This window comes from Alosa alosa, chromosome 6, assembly GCF_017589495.1.
Source record: "Alosa alosa isolate M-15738 ecotype Scorff River chromosome 6, AALO_Geno_1.1, whole genome shotgun sequence".
Lineage (NCBI taxonomy): Eukaryota > Metazoa > Chordata > Actinopteri > Clupeiformes > Clupeidae > Alosa > Alosa alosa.
The window spans coordinates 13745121-13765281 of record NC_063194.1 but is presented as its reverse complement, the minus strand read 5'-3'; the positions used below and the strand labels follow the sequence as shown (position 1 = coordinate 13765281).

General features: G+C 38.6%; 1 protein-coding gene and 1 gene segment (V, D, J or C); both read right to left on the bottom strand.

Moving 5' to 3' along the window:
• ighd (immunoglobulin heavy constant delta) overlaps positions 1–20161 on the bottom strand; it is a 74683-nt gene that overhangs the window by 39832 nt on the left and 14690 nt on the right. The window lies entirely within an intron of this gene.
• LOC125296497 lies at positions 1258–5683 on the bottom strand. The segment is given in 5 exon segments: positions 1258–1952; positions 2662–2979; positions 3120–3410; positions 3545–3847; positions 5640–5683. Coding segments are annotated over 5 exon segments (1263 nt in total).

The following is a 20161-nucleotide window of genomic DNA, read 5'->3' as shown; positions in this document are numbered from 1 at the left end:
ATGGAAACATTTCTGTAATTCTGTAAGAAGTACACACAAAGAGAAAGAGATTTAGACAATAACATTTTTAAACAATATATAGAAATAGAAACTGCACAAAAGTATGATGACCGTTCCCCTCTCTCCTGTTCATTTTTGTCAGTGTTTTATCTGGAAGTAAAGGGAAAAACACTGCTTGAGAATCTTTATCATGTAATGACAAAAGACAACTAATACTGTAGCATGATCCTTTTGATGTGGCCATCATTCGGACAAAGCATTCTAAAGGTTATTCAGCAATGTTCACAAAAGGAATGAAACTAAGAGCTAAAACTCCCATACATTTATTAAGTGCTGCAACTGAGGAACATTTATTAAATGCCTGAAGAAGACCCAGCCGGGTCTAAACGTTGCAAACGTATGGGAATTTTAACAGGGTGCGGGCATTTCATTCCTTTTGAGTTCTAGTTCCATTTGCCCTGCACCTCACCGGTGGGGATGTGCACACTACTACAACTACTCTATTTAGCAATGTTGACAATGTTTCCTTTATTTGTTGTCTTTATTAATTGTTATTTTTATTCATATTGTCCCCACTCACATTTATTTCCTTCCTTCATTAGTGTCTTAATGTCTCAGATCTTCCAGTGTTGCAAAGCATTTGAAGTTTCAAGCAGTCCTCTACACTCAAATCATTTTAGTAAAAGATGGTCTGATCCATGGTACAATTGTTGCACTGATACCTTGACAAGACTGAGGATAGCACTGTAGACCAGAGAGAAGAGGAAGAGAAATATGAAGGAGGTGGTGGTGGACCACATGCTGCTGTACTCGTCCTCCTCCTCATCCTCACTCTTCGTGCAGTGCAGGACATCTTCATCAACCACCCCAGGCTCACCTGTGGGCAACACCAGACATCACTGATGCCTCTCATTCTCATGTCACTCACAACAGCATACACTCTCTGGCAAGTGGTTGGTTTACTTTGGAAAATGTGTAACCTTTTTCTCAGAATGGCATACTATGGTATTACCATATAGCATAATATAACAGGAAAGTTTTCCTGTGCTGGTTTTGTATTGGGTAGCAGATGTCGATTTCAAATTAAATATGTATGTTCAGTTTAAATAACTGTCGAGTTGCATAGGCTACTAGTTTTATCTAGATTATGTATCTGTCTACTTGGTATAGGAAGATGTTACTGTATTCCTTATCTACATTACAAGGGAAATATAATATGACATGCTATATTTCACAACTGACAAACTTCTGCTGTGATAAAATGCAGTGGTATGAATTTATTTGATGCTTTAATCACAAGACAGCACACAGAAGACAAAGACACTAAGCATTCAATATCAAAACATGACACCACAGATATGACAATGCAGAAAGTCACGATAAAAAAAACATGAGAACACAACACATTACTGAGACTTGCAAACATGATGAGCAGACATTGGACAAGGGACAAGAACATAACATCAACAAAATACAACATTTATCACAACAAAACAGATACAATGTCTCAAGCAACCCATTGGTGAATCAATACCCCAAACAATGTCTGTTTTTTATTTTTAGATTTTTTTGAATAGAACAGCATGCTGGAGGGTTCACGTGAGTTTGCTTGAGAGATTACTACTCACAGACAGGACATTCTTGGTATTTACTTTTTGAGTAGTCCACAATTTTCGGAGAAGTGTTTTTTCCCATGTTACCATGCTTGACAGCGCAGGTGAACTTTCTTGTTGCTGAATCCTTTTTGACAGTCAGTATGCTGACATGCGACATGTTGCCATCCTGTTGTTCCACAATGCCTGTGTTTCCCTCCTGAAAGTCTCCTCCGTCCACCTTCCACATGATGTACACATCTCCTAGAGAAGAGCCCCTGACCTCACACACCACAGAATCATGATTTGGGTCACTGGCCTCAGGGAGGGTGTAGATAAGCACTTTAGGAGCTGCTCCACCTAATAAATGAAGATACAAGCACTGATGATCAGACTGCTGTATACAAGAAGCAAGGCTACCATAGTGGTTGATGAAGTCTTCTTGAACTCTTCTTAGGCTTTTTATACTTGTATGCTGGTTAGGAAAAACATATTGTATTGTTTATATAAGTGGTTTGCAAACTGTGGTACGCGTACCACTGGTGGTCCACGGATTCTCTCTAGTGGTACTCCGGGAGTCTCTGAGATTAGTTTGTCTTTATGAAAAAGCCTCACTTCAAATTACATCAAAATATATAATTAAACAATCCTTAAACACCCAATCACTGAATTTAAATTTAAACTAGTTTTTCTTCCTTGATAAAATAAAGCAAAGTAGGCTATTACAATTTAAAATATGTAGTTAAATTGGACTATGCTACTGTAATTCATTTAATGCCAGTCAAAGGCCTAATGGTGGTACTTGGAGAGCCAATTGTGAGATGGTACTCATTGTGAAAAGTTTGAGAACTACTGGTTTATATAATCCCATCATATGAGGTATATGTGTCATCATATGGCCAATATTACAGTTATATGACAAAGATAAAAGTCATTACAAAATGCTAATGACATGCTTAGGTCTGTCTTTCATTGTATCCTAGGCCTAAACTTGGGCGTTGTGTTATGGAAATTAACTCTGTAAAAGGGTAAAAGGGTAAAAATGTAAAAGGGACAAAAGTCTCACTACCTTTTTTGATTATTCTTTTCAGCGGGTTGCCCACCTCCTCACCGCCCTTATCGAACACGCGGCACTCAATCTCTTTTCCAGAGAACCACTCATTTACATCCACCTTTAATTTGCTGATCTGCCTTGACTGACCATTTTCCAGTTGGTCTTTTTCCACTGTAGCGCTGCTACTCTGATCGTTTCCTCCCACCTTCCATTTGAATGCAGCATCATTTACAGCTCCTGAGTCTGTACCAGTGGTGATACACTTCAGCTCTACTTTATTATTGAGGAAAATGTCTCTTGATGATGGAGGAGTTAGCTTCACTGAGAGCTGGCCTGGGAGAAAAAAAGAGAGAACAAAATAATGTGTAAAGTGTGTATGTGTGTGTGTGTGTGTTGTGTGTGTGTGTGTGTGTGTGTGTGTATGTGTGTGTGTGTGTGTGTGTGTGTGTGCGTGTGGGTGCATGTGTCTTTACCTTCCAATCTTTTTGTTTTGGTGAAGGTGTCGCCCATATGAGATACTTCACAAGTGTGCATTTTATTGTTGCCCTGTGTAGTTTTGTTTAGCTTCAGAAAGCTCTGTGCTGTATAGTAACCACTGGAGTCTTGCTGAATAAACAGTGGCACCTCACGTTCAATCTTAACGTTATCCTCTTTCCATGTCACTGTCAGCGATTTGGGGTAAAAGTTTTCAATGACACACAAGACATTCTGGCTTTCAAAGGTGAATACTGGCAGCAAGCTCACAGTTGGTGACCTGGGGGAAGCTGAAAATATTTGTTTTTTCCACAATTAGGATATCATTTGAGACAGACTCCTATTTGTCTTGGTCAACACATAATACAACAAAAATGGCAAAGCACAGAAATATGATATATGAAAACAAGTATTGGATGTCTACCTTTAACTGGTAAAGTAACTGATTGATTGTTTGAACGGATTGTTTCCACAGTACATTTGATCTCTTGCTTGTCCATGCCAGTAATGTTGACGTTAATCTGACTAACTTTGGAGTATTTGTCTCCAGTTTTCTGCTTAACTGCAGGATACTGGACAGCATCCAAAACATTCTGACCATTTTTTGTCCAATGGAATGTTGCAGACTCCGGGAAAAAATCAGTGGCCATGCAAGCATATATCATGGACCCATCAGAACCTGGCTCACATTGAGCCAGAGGAAACACGGTGGGTGCAGCTACAGCACCTAGAACAATAAATTATTGAATTTAACATCATAAACTGAAACCTCAACACAGTTTTTATAACAGTTTAAAAAAAGGATAGCCAGAGTAATGGCATACTGTTTGTCTACTTAAATTAAATGTATGTCATTAACAAAATTACGAACATGTTAACAGGAGGCCATCTAAAAGATTAATATTTCAGACACAGACTTTGTCAATTGACCAACATGCAGATGCAGGGATAAGCAAAGCATCTTTTTCTATACAAATCTGTTACAAAGTCACAGAGCTCTGACCTAATTTGTGCTTTGACCAAACTTGAATCTATCGAGTGCTCGTTTTAATGATTTTGTTACCATATTTTATTCACAGGAACTAGGCCAGAACACCAAACCGACTTGGGCTACTATTCTCCACACATACAAAGTTCCCCTTGATCAGTAAGTCAGAAGCAAGTCATTGTTAATACACAAACAATACCTCTTTTCAAACATAGTTGGTATAGGTAGGCAAGATGCTACAACCTAATATTCACAGAATCGAACCCTAAGAACTGGACAAATTGCTTAACCCTGAGTTTCACAGGCTGTCAGGATAAGTGTGTGTATGGACTTCAAAGTCTATAAAAATGTTTGGCTCATGACTTATTGAACAAGGAGAATGTCTATTGAGTAAATAACTTTCCAGCTTTTTACGAAACGGTTGTGCTGCCTCTCTTGTGAGTAAAATGTGGGCACTAAATAATTAAAACGAGCCCCCATTATCTTGATATATCAAAAATCTTTCAATGATACCTCCCAATCTCCTTATAAAGTGCAGTAAAACCAAAGTGAAAAAACAAGTAATATACAGAACCCTGGAGGGATCATTGCAAGATATTTTTCTGGTGCATATCCAGAAAATGTCCACTCAATTTACTAAATTGTATGCTCATTTGATTAAATCTGGCGCTCGTTTTACTATATAGTGTCATTGTAGCATATTGTGCTCTCAATTTAGTAGATTGTGCACACATTTGACTAATTTGTGCACTCATTTTAATTTTTGTAAAATGAGCGCACAATTTAGTAAAATGTGCGCACAATTTAATAAATTGAGAGGACAATATAGTAAAATGTGATGATGATTTACTAAATTGAGCGCACAATCTAATAAAATGAGACCACAATGTAGTAAAATGAGACCACAATTTAGTAAAATGAGCACACAATTTACTAAGATTAGCTCACATTTTCTCGAAATACAGAAATTTCTTGCAATGGCTCCGTAGTCATGCAATCACTTAATTAATATAGATCCCTATATAATATAGCCTTTCTTGTCAATTAAACGAGTAGACTAGATGACAGTGATAATTCGCCCCACATTAGAATAAATGATTCTGATCCCACTGATTATCTATTATCTGAGTAAAGGTTATTGACCAGCCTTATTTCCCTTGCACGTTGTAACCTAAAAAAGATGTCAGCTAGCTTAGCCTACAACGTTACAGCATAAATACGTTTCTCATTGTCCTACTTTACTCATAATTAATGCTATTTGCACCGACGGTTACATTTCATGTATTGTTAGCTAAATCGAATTGTCTAAACCAACAGATTAGAGCACCAGAAAACACCAAATTGACGATGTCCTTCACTTATCAAACACGCTGCAGTCTCTAACTGCAACTTTCCTAGAATAAATTACGACACAAGGTTGACATCTCAATGCTGCATCCAAAACAGATCCTATTTAGAATTTGATACAAATCATAAAGTGAGCGCTATCACAGGTTCCAATGAGTAGATTAACTGGTTAAAAATATCTTACCGTTTGAAACTGTGACCATTGTGCCTTTTCCCCAATAGTCAAAAGCCCAGTCACAGTGACAAAGACTAGAACATTCATTGTACACAAACCCCGACCTGTTGAAGGAGCTTTTAGACCTAATCTGCCACAGCACTGTAGGCCTATGACTAGATTTCGCACCTTACCTACCCATCAAATATTACAACCCCTCTTTTCTCCACACATTGATACATAATAAGGAACCATATTACATTAAATATTCACTTAATCTAATATTGAAATAAATTCGAGCACACACTTACTGTTAGATACCGTCACATGAGTTCCTTTCCCCCAGTAGTCGAAATAGTCACAGTGGTTTGTCTGCTTAGCTCCTCGCTCAAAAACGCATCTTTAATTAGCATAAAGAAAGTAGCCTAATTTTAACAGTGTAATCACTCAAAAGAAACTGGTAATGAATTATTCAGTGTGAGGGAATTGTATTTGTCGATCTCAATAAAATAACTATGTGCATTAGTATCACACCATATTAATTTATCGTATTCATATATTGTTAGTAGTCCAAGCTATGTTTTCGGAGGCGCTGTCCATGGTACTGGCCATCCCTGCTGACGCATTTGGCGCGATAGCCTACAGAGTCCATAGATCTACTGTACCCCTAGGAAATTAGGCAATAGGCTACATTCATAAATAATAGAAATACCAGTTCATAGATAAATAGTATAAATAGTATTTAATCTATCTAGTACAGAGTCATTATGGATAGTTCATGCATATGTTGCAATGTGAATGGGACTGCATAAATTCATAGAGAAAACATGATGTGGTTTGTCCCCTATATACGATCCTTACAATGGTCTGCCATTCTCTAAGTGTGCCCTTCCAATGGAAAAAGGTCCCATGGACCATACTTAGCAATTCAGGATGGGAACCTTGAAGTTCTAATAGTACTGCCAATGCAGTACCCTCTCTTTGGGGCAACCGTGGCCTACTGGTTAGCGCCTCAGACTTGTAACCGGAGGGTTGCCGGTTCGAACCCCGACCAGTAGGAATGGCTGAAGTGCCCTTGATAGCCTACAGCCTTGATAGCAAGGCACCTAACCCCTCACTGCTCCCCGAGTGCCGCTGTAGCAGGCAGCTCACTGTGTTGGGATTAGTGTGTGCTTCACCAGCTGCTTCAGCTATTCCCTAACAGATTAACATCCAGTTTGACTTATCTTCAGTGACTCTTACAGTAACTTCTCTGAGCATGTAACCTCAATTACAAAATCATGTCTACTCAACAACAGACCATGACTATCTCTAAACTGGACTACAGTAACTCACTATTGGCTGGGCCTGTCTGCTTGTGTAGTGAGATTGTTACAATTGATTCAGAATGCTGCAGAATGCCTGGTTTTTAAATCATTGACTTCCTATAGTGGCAAGATAAATTTAAATCTCTCACCTTGGCCTGTAGGACACTTACTGGATCCGCTCCCTGTCTGTTGTGTCAACCAGCCATAAACGCTAGGTCAAATTCAAAACTCTTTTTCTCAGTGGTTATTTGATGGTGGAATGAGTTGCCCAGTGTTCCTGCGATAGTTATGGGTCTTTCAAGAGGGATCTAAAGAATATCTCTTCAGCTTACACTTAATTAATCTTATGAGTTATGGTTTGTGTATATATGGTATTTATTTATTTTCATTATTGATTGTTGATATTGCAAAGTTAATTTTTTTACTATTATGTTGTTTTATTTTGTAAGTGAAACAGTGAAAGAAAGATCCACTGCCTTCAGTCTTTCTCTAGGAAAGTATTTGAATGATGGCAGTCTAGGGGTACCACCAAATTAGATTTTTCTGCATTTTTATCTTGCAATGGATATGTGAAAGTAATCTCATCTGCACTGTACCTGTTTTTATTTTCCAATGTACCCATCAGATATTGCCAGGGTGCCCAAGGCTACAGCTCTAAATTTCTATTAATATTCTTTGATCTCAATAAGTAAAAATTACAAGAGCAGTCAGATGGCTGCAGACCCTCAACCCTGTCTCTCAGTGTTACAGAAATTCCAACCAACTTCTAGCATCAAGATCCAAATGATCATGTTGGAGCACCAAGATATGGTGACTCTCCACTTTACCTTTACGTTTGAAGAAAAGAACACAAGCGGACACATACACACACATACACAGTCTGACAGACAAATGATAAGAGTAGTAATAGTAGAGTTATATTTTGTTGCTGACTACTTAGCAAGAACAAGATGACAGGAAATAACCCAAATTAACTGCTTAGACTCAGTTTCACCATCTATTGCATGGAATGTGGTGCAGTTGATGCTATTTTTACTTTTTTGCCCTCATCCTCTGCTTGAATCTGTCTGAGTCTGCCACTCATATGAGTTACAGTATTATACTAATAATTGCCATTACAATGTATAGTTACTATTTAGGTGACTGTGTAACTGTGTAATTTTAACATTTGAATACACATCAGGAAAATGTCCTGGTTTAAAAAGGTGGATGGCCATAACTGGAATTTGGATTTTCATAATCCACAAACGTCCCCAAATGTCACACCGCTGATGGATGTGTAGCTCCAGTGACATCAGGAAACACCTGCACATTCATGTTCAGAGAAAACACCCTGAAATAAACCCTTCCGTTTTACAGTGCAACCATCTGTTTGCCTGTCTGTGGCCCCTCTAGACCAATTTCATCAAGGGGTTCAAGTCAAGGTCAGTTTCTTTCTCTGTGTGTGTGTGTGTGTGTGCGTGTGTGTGTGTGTATGTGAACTGAATTACTCTACTTCAAAATCTGTCAAACTGTCAACAACTGGCCAACTGGCAGCGTCGCATCAGAGATATTTCTGATATGAATGTTCACATGAAACCACAATGCAGCAGTCACGGAACAGAAACGTAATGCACAAGCCATGGTGGCAGTAAAGCTATTGCCTGTCTTCTGACTATTTTCTACCGTCTGTCTATTGTCTGATTTTCACGTCTCTCCTTGCTGTGCCCTCATTTAAAAAACAGTCTCTGCAACAAATCCTCTGGCAGTGACCATCAAAACATTTTTAAAGATATAATTTAATTTTTAAGGTTATATTTTTATTTTATCACAATTTGATGTGGTAGTTATTTAACATTCAATGGAAAATGTTTTCCAATACAATGTTTAACCAACCAAAATTGGTGAAAATGATAATAGTAATAGTAACGTACAAAATGTTTCTTGTAGGCTAGCCTCACAATATTGAGCCTTGTTTCTAGCTTAAGCATATGCATGTGGTTACATCCGTTACTGCTCCCAAAGGGGGTTGAAGGATCTTCATCTAACTTCGCACAGTTTATCACGAAGAAAGATCAGGGTAACATGGATCCAACATTTCATAGAGAGTTTGCACAATGTCTACCAATGGTGTTGAAGGTTCTTCATTAAACCAATGCATAACTTAACTTAATATCTTGCAAGTATACAGTATTTCTTCATTCAAGTTCTATGCACTTACCATTACTTAAGTATAAACACACTGACGAACCTCTGCTTAAACGTGCATAGCAACCCTCAATGCTGGTGGTACTATAAACATGGTGGAGCAGCGTTAGCGATGCTGCATGACAATTGGTTGGCCAAGTTGACTGAAAACATGTCCAAAAATCATCTTTTCTAGGGGGCAGCCGTGGCCTACTGGTTAGCACTTCGGACCTGTAACCGGAGGGTTGCTGGTTCGAACCCTGACCAGTAGGAACGGCTGAAGTGCCCTTGAGCAAGGCACCTAACCCCTCACTGCTCCCTGCGCGCCGCTGTTGATGCAGGCAGCTCACTGTGCCGGGATTAGTGTGTGCTTCATCTCATTGTGTGTTCACGGTGTGCTGTGTGTGTTTCACTAATTCACGGATGGGAAGAGTATATATACTTATACTTACTTATACTTTTCTTGTTTCTCACAATGAAATCAATGAGAACCTTGAAGGGAAGCACATTCTGAGAAACAAAAATAGCTCAAAAAGAAATAAATATTTCACCAAAAGATGATTTTTTATGCTTGTTTTTTAGTCGACTTCACCGGGGGTGCCAACAATTCTGGAGGGCACTGTATTATAATTATCTTTAAATTATCTATAAATTGTGTAATTAGCAAGTGTATCAGTCATCCAGCAAAATTAAGTTTTATTCAGAATGCAGTTTTTGTAATGGTATGTATCACTGTGGCCCCAACCACCCATAACACACTGACACACTCAGTTACCAAAACATCCTCCCTCCCATCTGTGTCAAAAGTGACAACAGTTCACTGACATTTTCTTCATTAATTAGTATGGCCAATATGTGTCAATTTAGGTGGCAATTTAATATTGCAAATTGAATGGGTCAGATGTTGACAGGTGAAAGGAACCACTGTATAGATCATGTTTTATTTCTGAGCCAGCCATCCATTCTGTTCTGCATGTTGTAAAGTCTATTGAAAAGAGAGGGCTTTAGTAGTGCATCTACCTAGTCTTGACTTTTTAACAATGCATCTATTCATTTGAAGAGTATTTAAAGATTTAGGTAACACTTTATAACCACACACAATTCATCATTTATTAAGCCTTTGTTACTTATTAGTTATTGGTTTGTTCATCATTAGTAATTTCTTGTTCATACATAATTTATCATCAGTAAAGCATTTGTTAACACAGTTATAAATGGTTTTGTTCATCGTAAATAAGCCTATATCGAAAATATGTTTATACATTATTGTTAATACAATGATGTAATAATATGTTTTTGATGAAGTAATATTTCAATTATTTAACAGTTGTTACATGCACTAATGATTAGTCAGGGTGAGGATACATATTTTATAAACCACTTCCTAATACTATAATTCATGATTAACCAAAGCGACTTACACATATCAATGAAATTAAAGGGCAAGGCCACGTTGATGGACGCCAGGGCTTGAACCCCCAATTTTATGGGTTACTGCATGCTAGCCCGGCCCCTTATCCACTACACTACCTCTGCCCAATGGTATTACAACAGTTAATTCAAAAATATAATATAGATATGTGTGTTTACTATGAACAAACCATTTTTAACTGTGTGTAAACATGATTTACAGATGAGAATTAAGGAATGATGCTTTACAAACGAAGAATACAGCATTTAATAATAGTTTACAGATGTTTCATAAATGCTTAACAGTGTGTAGTAGAAGAAAACAAAAACTCTTGCATGGTTGTAGGTGTTTCTATCTGGGTCAAGGAAGTGTAGTGGATAAGGAGCTGGACTAGCATGCAGTAGCCTGAAAAGTTGGGGTTTCTATTCTCAGCTTTCACTGTTGTGTCAATGGCCTTCAATTTAATTGACATGTATACATCGCTTGTCTGCTAAATGAATGAATGTGAATGTAATTTTTACAACTCATTTGAAAATATGTTGCAAGGCATAGAAAGCTCTCACTTTAGATAAGCTCACAAGATATCATTAACTAACCACTTGTAACTCGAGTTAATCATGAATTATAGTATCCGTATTTTATTTGGCATATTTGACAACCGTCTACATTTCAAATCATAGCCTACTTCCAGGTGCGCGGAAACATATTTTTGACCAGGGGTGCTGAATAACAAAATCATGGATGTCCGACGATTTCTCCCCCAGCATATGATTCGAATTTAGACAGCTAAATACGCAATTTCAGCGCCATGTATGAGTAGGCCTAAGAGTGAGAAGTTTTATAATGCCCTGGGCAGCCACATTCCACTGCAACTACGCAGCACTTGCCACCGACTCATCAATAAAAACTGCGCTTGCACACACCAGACCCATAGAAGCGCACTTGACTTTACATCATTAACCTAAGGTAAATTCCTTTTCTGACTTCTTTCTCGTTATTGCCATGGCAGTGCGCATTTAGAATAAAGAATAATGTTCGCGAACCCTTTTGTTTTGTTGCCAGCATAAAAAGAAGCTTAGGCTACCATCGGCCTATCCGCAAATTTTAAATACAAGGGATGAATTGAACGATGACGAAGTCGGACATATGGGCATAGTTCATATTAAAAAAAGTTATACAATTTGGAACTTTAGCTTTTCCCCAACGCAGTCTTTTAATGCCATCTCATAACATGCACAGACTGCACCATGCTTAAGCCCAAATCACACCAAAGATTCGCGACAAGATGAGCTGCAACATTTTATAAACCAGCAACTTGATGCAACATTCTAAAACCTTACAACTGTGACCAGACGTGGTGAATGTTTTGTGATAGCTTGCAACGACGTGCAACATCTAATTCACACCGCTGCAACTCCTTTCTGCAACGGTTTTGTGTCATTGCAAATCTTTGGTGTGAATTGATTTAGACGATTAAATACAACCCGAAGCTAAAAAACAGACCAGGCCTCTATTGGAGCCCGGCCTTTAACCCAAAGCTGTAACCTCGCCAGGCGTTTAAAAGAGGGGTAAGGCTATTTGCACCCCTGGTACAATTAGCAGTGTATGCTATTCGTACCCTGGTGCAATAAGAAGTGAATTCTATTCGTACCCCGGTGCACACAGGAATGTGTCCTATTAGTACCCCGTCTGGTACAAATATCAATGTATGCTATTCGTACCCCGGCGCACATAGCAATGTGTCCTATTAGTACCCCGTCTGGTACAAATATCAGTGTATGTTATTTGCACCCCTGTGCATTTAATCTGGCATATTAATCACACAATGTAATAATATATATATATATATTTTTTTTTTTTAAAACAAGCAACATGTTTTTTTTTGTTGTTACATAACAGAGTGTGAATAGCTCAGCTGTGTAATAGACACTCTGAATAAGGTATGCTATTTGCATCAATGTACAGTTAGAAGTGGATGCTATTCGTAGCCTGGTGTTTATAGTACTGCATGCTATTTACACCCTGGTGCAAGAACTAGCTAATTGTTGCAATCAAAACTTCCGTTTGAGAACCGATTTCTTGTTCAAATTGCGCGCCTTTTCTCTAGACGTTGGTACACATGCACACTCACTCTGCCAAAACACATCACATGGGATTTGAACCCGGGTCTCCTGCATGCCAGCCCTTACCTTGACCATTGCACTACCTGCTTCCACAAAGAGGGGTGGTTTGCAGGTAAACTTATAGTTTATAGGCCTGAACGTCATATTCACAAAATTTCTGTTAGCTAACAAACTGACGGTTGTATGTGTTCACTGAACAAAGATTATGAAAATAAAACACAACTTTTCCATCTCATATTTAATTTGAACAGATATTAGTGCTGAAACCGTTCAGAATTCTTCACTTTCTAATGACGAAAAAAACGAATGTCGGCCATGTTTTTGAGGAGCCTCTCGCTGCAGACATCAAGCCCAGCCCACATCCAAGTCAGCCATGTTTTTTTGTATTACGTCACGCAGTTTAAAATTTCTGGCGGCGAGAGGGAGGGAGGCAGTCGGCAGAGAGAGCCAGGACTCGCAACGAGACTGGGCAAGCTGCTAGTGCTACATTCTACAAACCAGAAACTTACTGCAAAACACGTTTTATTGTGTAATTCAACACGTAAACTGTGGATTCAAACCAGTGCAGCAACTCGCAACAGCACCAACGTTTCCATAAGAACGCTGTTGTCACACTAGCTACTCGTTCGTCAGATAGGAACTAGCTAGCTGGCTAGCTAGCCAGCAAAGTTAACAACCCAGATGGCAAGAGGCTGGCGACGGCCCACCGGTTTCGCTGTCGCCGGCGGACCGCTGAGTTTTTGCACATCGGTTCTACCGCGGTCCGCTGGGCTAACGAGCCTCAGATACGGCGGACTGCCGGTGGCCTAACGTTACCATCGCGGGTTGCTGACAAGTAGCTTATCTACCGGTGGTCCGATAGCTGCTTGCTATCTGGGCAGTAGCCTGTATTTGAGATGAGGATGTCTAGCTTGATCTAACCGGTTAACGTTACACAATGCATGTTTCTGGTTCACCTGTTGTTAATAGAGTGGTGAAGTCCCGCCCCTTCTACTTCCGGTCCATGGGACCTATCTTTCAAAAAATTATGAACGGGAGTTAATGGAGAGATAACAATTATTTTTTGTTCCAGTTTGAATTGTGCCACAAATTTCACATATGATGTGTGTGAATTTAAAAGATAAATTTTCACGTCAAGAAAGTACTGTTATTCGATAGACTTCAAAAGTTATGTTGGTTTTGTGCGAATCCACTGAGTGGACTACATCTCTCGTCTCGAACGATGTATGTCACCAACGTAATGAAACGATAAGAGCTGTTATGCTAGTTAACGGTTGCATCTTGCTGCCTGCTATGTCACTTAAGAGTATGTAATGTACAGTCTATGGACGAATACAACTTACCTGATGTGTTTAATCCTCTGACTCATGGTTTTCTTCGGCAAGGAAAGCCCAATTAAGACCTGTTGCTGGTATGCTTGTACAATCTAGTGTGGCTGTGAATGAGCTAACGTCACTAGCGCGACTGATGGGTTTGTAGTCGTTGGAATTACGATCTTTCACAATGTTGTAATTCAATAGTTACGAAACAAACTGCAAATGTCTTTACATGAAAAATTGTCTTTAAAATTGACAAACATCATATGGGTAATTCAAGGCACAAGTCAACCGGGACCAGAAAATAATTTATTTTTCGCCATAGACTGCCGTTCAAATTTTTTTGAAAGATAGGTCCCATGGAGGCAAACGGAAGGGGCGGGACTTCACCACTCTATAAAGCAAAATCGCCCCTTTGTAGGCTATTTGGTTGTAATGGAGAATTCTTGCTGTTAAACTGATAGTCCATGATAATGAAACAACACACCATTCTACTTTTGAGGGCTAAATTAAATGAAATATGGCTCGTTTTCCGTTTGAACACATTGTCATCAATATTTAAAATGACAAATTTTTGTGAATGTGCATGGTTATTGTTTCAAAACCGGAAATCAAATGAATGAAAAAGTAGGCCTACACGAACCCAATTACAGTAACTAGCCTAGGCCTACATGAAAAATTCACTGTTGTTGCATGAAATGTAATTTGTGTTTAGCCTAAATCATCAGTTTCTATCATGTAATACGAAACAATATACTATATAATTCGCTACCGGGCAGCGGCAGTAGGCCTAAAGCCAAAGCGTATGGGGAGTGACGTAGGCAAAGAAAACATGGCTGAGTTGGATGTGGGCGGGGCTTGATGTCAAGCCTCACCTTCCCGCAGGCTGCAGCGAGCTGTACTTGATGTTTTTTGGGCACGCGAGCAACATGTTTTTGTTGTTATGTAACAGGGTGTGAATAGCCCAGTTGTGTGGCCAAGGCTATTCGTACCAGGGGTACGAATAGACACTCCGTTAAAAGAGACAGGCGTCAGTTTGAGACTCGGCTATTATTTGAAGTTTTACGGTAATCATCAGTGCATGTGTATGTAACAAGTGTTAAATAATGAAAATATTACTTCATCAACAAAATATTATTGCATCATTTAGTATTAACAATAATTTATAAACATATTTTAGATATAGGCTTATTTAGTATGAACAAACCTTTTATAACTGTGTGTACAAATACTTTATTTATGAGAATTAACATAGGAGCAATGCTTTACAAATGATGAACAAAGCATTTTGGAATAGTTTGCAACTGGTTTGGGAAAATTATTTCATTTATAAGTGGTTGTCTCATTATTTATTAAGTAAAAATCATGTACTTACAAATATATTTTTTGGATAGGCTTATTTATGAACAAACCATTTGTAACTGTGTGAACAAATGCTTTACTGATGATACATTGAACAAGAAATCACTAATGATGAACAAACTATTAAAGTCCTCACTTCTGATAAGCTCAAAAAATATAATTAACTAACCACTTGTAACTCCTGAATTGTAGTTTTAATCCATACATGTTCTGTTTCAGCTTGTACAGTTGTACTTGTCCCTTGTTTTCAAACAGTTTTTGACCATATTTACACACTATAATGTAGTCAGTTGCCATTAATAGTATCCGGTTCAAGTGAAGTTCATATCACATGAAGGCATTTCAATTTGCAAGGGGCCTCATATGAGAACAGGTTTTGGTAATGGTATTTGTCACTGTGGCCCCCACGATCACATTGAATCACTCAGTTACAAAAACACTTTGCCTCCACCCAAGTGAACAGGAACAGCAGTTCAACAGTGAGTTAACACTGTCACTACCAAACAAGATTGATTATTGTTACCTGTAATTTAACAAAACAGTGGTTTAAAGAAGCACTATGCAACAATTTTAGCAAAAATGAAGGTTGAGAGTTGAGAGTCATTCTGATGGTTCTACAACACTTTCTGGGTCGTTTGGTGGGTGCTCCGTCTCCCCCTATCGCTTCTCCGCGGAAAAAGCAAATATGCAACTTTCTGGACCCGGTCCGGGTAAATCGTGTGACTCATTGGAAGAATCCAATCGCGCCACGAAAATGTAATCAGATTGTAGTTTCGAAGAAGACTGCAAAACGGACGCTGACTTGGCTTTGTTCCTGTTGAAATTGTGAGTAGCCTACCCTTGGGTGAACTTCGTCTTTGTAATGTGGTTTGATAGTCTCTTGAACAATGTTTTTCCTGGACCATTTTATTTTGAGCCCCGTATGTGTTTAGCTTGGTTTCTTGATGGCTAGCTCGCTAGCTAGTGGGGGTTTAGCGTAGAAGTCACTTGCTACCGAAGTTGCAGGGGGAGCTGTGTAGTGAAAAATGCAAGCCCAAATCCGGCAAAAACCCAGAAACAGTGAAAGAATAACCTTCATAGTGCTTCTTTAAATGTCTTTAATTTACTGTGACATTAGAGGGAACCTAACTGTAGTTGTTGCAGCAATCAATTCTTTGAAACTTGCTTAGCAATGTTTTTGGCGATTGCAGCATCTTTGTTCACAGGGCTGAAGTGTGTCACAGTATGTTTGCAATATATATATATTAGTACACAGTCTAAATACTGTGCAAAAGTGCGCGGACCGGCTTATGACCCGCGGGCACCTGCTGGTTGACCCACGGATCGGGCGGGTGATGAGATTGGTCTAAATGTGCAAGCTGATGCATATAGCTCAATAATATCACCATATACTCCCTCTAAGATTCTCCTTCATGTCACCTATAGCACATTTCTTTAATAGCACAAGCTTTCTCATTCTTACTGTCATAATGTCTGTGATGGCACTCTTGCCCTGCAGCACCTTGTGTAAAATTACGTTCAACACAATAATAAAGTAGTTTATTTTTTCATGCATTTTAATTGAGGTCATAGATAGATAGATAGATAGATAGATAGATAGATAGAGACTTTATAATTTTATATTGTAATATGTAGAATGGTTTACAGTTTAAAGAGGTAGCTTATTCATAGAAATGAAAAGGATCAAGATACAGACAAGATTTCAGGCAGCAAACTGCAGAGACAGGATCTTTAGATACTGGTAGAGGATGTGCTCCATGAAATGGCAGCTGTTGTTTTGCAAAAAACACTTCATTTCCACCAAGAAATGGACAGGAAACATGCAGTATACTCTCAGACACTTAAAGCCTTTTTCTTTTTCATTTGATTGCTGTAGCTGCACTGACTGTATCTAGACAAATTTATATTTCTTGGAAACGAACAACTCCATTGAAGGAGTTTCTTCATGCTGGAATTTTATTTTCAAGGATATCATCATTCGTCTGATAATGACACTTATAATGGTAAGAGGGACTTAGGGCTGTATTTTGGGCTCCAGCGCATGGCGTAAAGCTTGTTATTCACCCGCGCAAAGCTTAATTCGCTATTTTGCACGTTTATTTTTTAAACATTGCGCCCAGGGGTGTGGCAATTAACAACCTAGGGAGGGGACTAGTCGTCTAAAAATCGCTATCATACACCACCTAAACCTGGTCAGAAGTCAATGGTGAGTTGTTCATATGCTATTTTAAGAGCGCATGTCAACAGTCATATTGCACTGTTGACGCATAGTGCACGCATCATCCTTCTATCATTCATGAACGCACACCAGCCCACGTCCATGCAAAGCATTACAAATTGCACGATTACAATGGGAAACATAATTAGAATAAAGATATTACGAAATACTGTACATCTCATGATGAGTAGTTATTCACCATCATTTGCAAATTTGTAATGACGGTTAAAAGTGATTAGGGGAGAGGCGAGAGACACGTATGGAGCACAGCTGAAGACGCACTGTCACGAGATATAAGCAACTCCTCTGCAGGATAAATGTTGTTTTATTCAGTCATTTGAGCAATATTAGGGTAAGTGTTGCTTTTTCCAGCCTATGTTTTCGATGGTAACCCATTGTCAGTCAATAGTGAAAGTAACTGCATATAACTGTTTTCGTTGACTGACACCTTGGTGAAGTTAGTTTCACTTTGCCAATGAGTTCAAATAATAGACGAGTGCAAATGCGTGAAGACTATGCTAGGTTTTATTAATGCATGGTTTAAGAATGACTATTTCATATGGTCTCGCAAGCAGCCTCCTTCAAATGCGCCGTTGAATGCCAAAATACCGATGCATTTATTTGACATATTGCGCGTTGCGCCGTTAAGGGAATGACAGATGTCATTCTCATTGGTTTAAAATGATGTTACGCCCCAAACACACCCATATGACTGATTAAAAGACCTAGGAACACCTTGTTACGCCATGCGCTCCACTTTTGATAACAAAACCCCTCCCAATGTGAACTGGACATCCTACTAAATTTGAATAGACTTTTGACGAGTGACGATGCACTTTAGAATGTCATGATAGGGCCCTTAAAGGCATAGACAATGGACAGAATATTGCAAAGTAAAATAGACACATACATTTATTGTTATTAGATTGTTTTACCTATTTGGACATGCACAGCTTCAGTAAAAAAGGTAGAGCATGTATATTTCTTTTGATATGCCATTACTTTTATTTTTTCATGCCACAGATACTGACAGATTTTGTCATGCCTTTGCTACAAAATAATATCTCGTGAAATTACTCATTGTTATTGTGAGATAAAAGTTAATCCTTGAAAAAACAGAAAAACCTGATTGGCATCCAGATTAAATGAAGTTGGAATGATTGCTTTTCAATATAAGGTGGGTATATGTATATGGTACATGGACCGTGTTGACAGATGTATTTTGAGGACTTTAGGATTGAAATGTTAATGTGAGATGTTAATGTGAGCCTCTATTGGTGGTTTTAACTTAGCACTGACTCATTTTGGGAACTAATTCCTACCGAAAGCTAGAATAAATTAAAAGGCAATTTTGCAGAGATATGAAGATATATGAAGCATTTCACATTTTGTGTGAACAGTTGAATTTGTATGTAACGTTTTGAAAATAAGACACAGAGCTTGAATGTGTAAGCAGTAGTAAAAAAAACCTGTAATAAATTGGTTGCACCATGAGCAAGCAGTGTTGCACTTTTCTTTTCTCATACTCTTAAGTTGTTCTTGTTAAATAGCTGCACCTGCAGTATATCTTATCAAGGTGTGCAGGCTCCTCTCCATCCTTTGTGATTTGAAAAGTTAAAATTATAAAGTTTAATAAGAGTTGGCAAAGGTGTGCTGGTCTGCAAAGTCAAAATGAGTCAGAATGTAGTTTTTGTAATGGGATGCATCACTGTGGCCCCATCCCAGCCCAACACATCAACACACTCCATTACAAAAACATCCTCCCATAAGTTACAGTGAAATGAAAGGACACTTTGTGGACAAATTGTCTACATGTGATTGATTTACATAAGATTGATTCATATAAAAACATGGTAGATTAGTGTAAATTTAGATGGTGTTAGATCATGCATTTATTTCATGTTTTATTTCATGCTTCATAGATTTCAAACATGAAATCTATGGCCAGTTCAACATAAGCATAAAGATAATTAAATATTAATTTTTCAATGAAAATAATCATAAACAATATAGTTAACGGATAAACTTAATTATAAAACCAAATTAAGCTTCCTCTTTCCCCCCATGATGTCCATTTCCAATGGTTACTTCCGGAGGACTCTTAACGTGACACCATTGCCGCAAGAAGCCCTTTGCCAAGATTCAGCACCCGGAAGTTCAGCCAGACGTGTTTGCCGTCGGCCTCTCACCACCCGCCACGGTAACTTAAGATAACTCAAATAAACAAGTGTACGTAGATATAACAAACATAAGAAACAAACAGTGTGCACCCAGCAGTAACTTAATGTGTTAATCCGTAAATAAGGTTTAGAATGTGTAACGAAAGTAAACATGTTGTGTGTTTTGTACTGTAGCATAGATCGTGAATGTTATTGCAACTGAATGATACGAGAACGTAATGAATGACAATGTAACCGAGTAATATTTCAAATGTGCATGAACAAAGACAACTAATTAACTATGTGTGTGTGTGCGGAGAGTAGGCTAAACGAGCATTCTGTGCGGCGGCTGGTCCGACCGTCACATACTCCCCCCCTTCAGACTCGCCATGGAAGTGAGACAAGAAGTCAGCTGTGGCATCGGACTTTTCAGGTAGATTCTTGAAGGCCGTGATCTAAAGGCAATGCCCTCACCCACAGAGGAGACTTC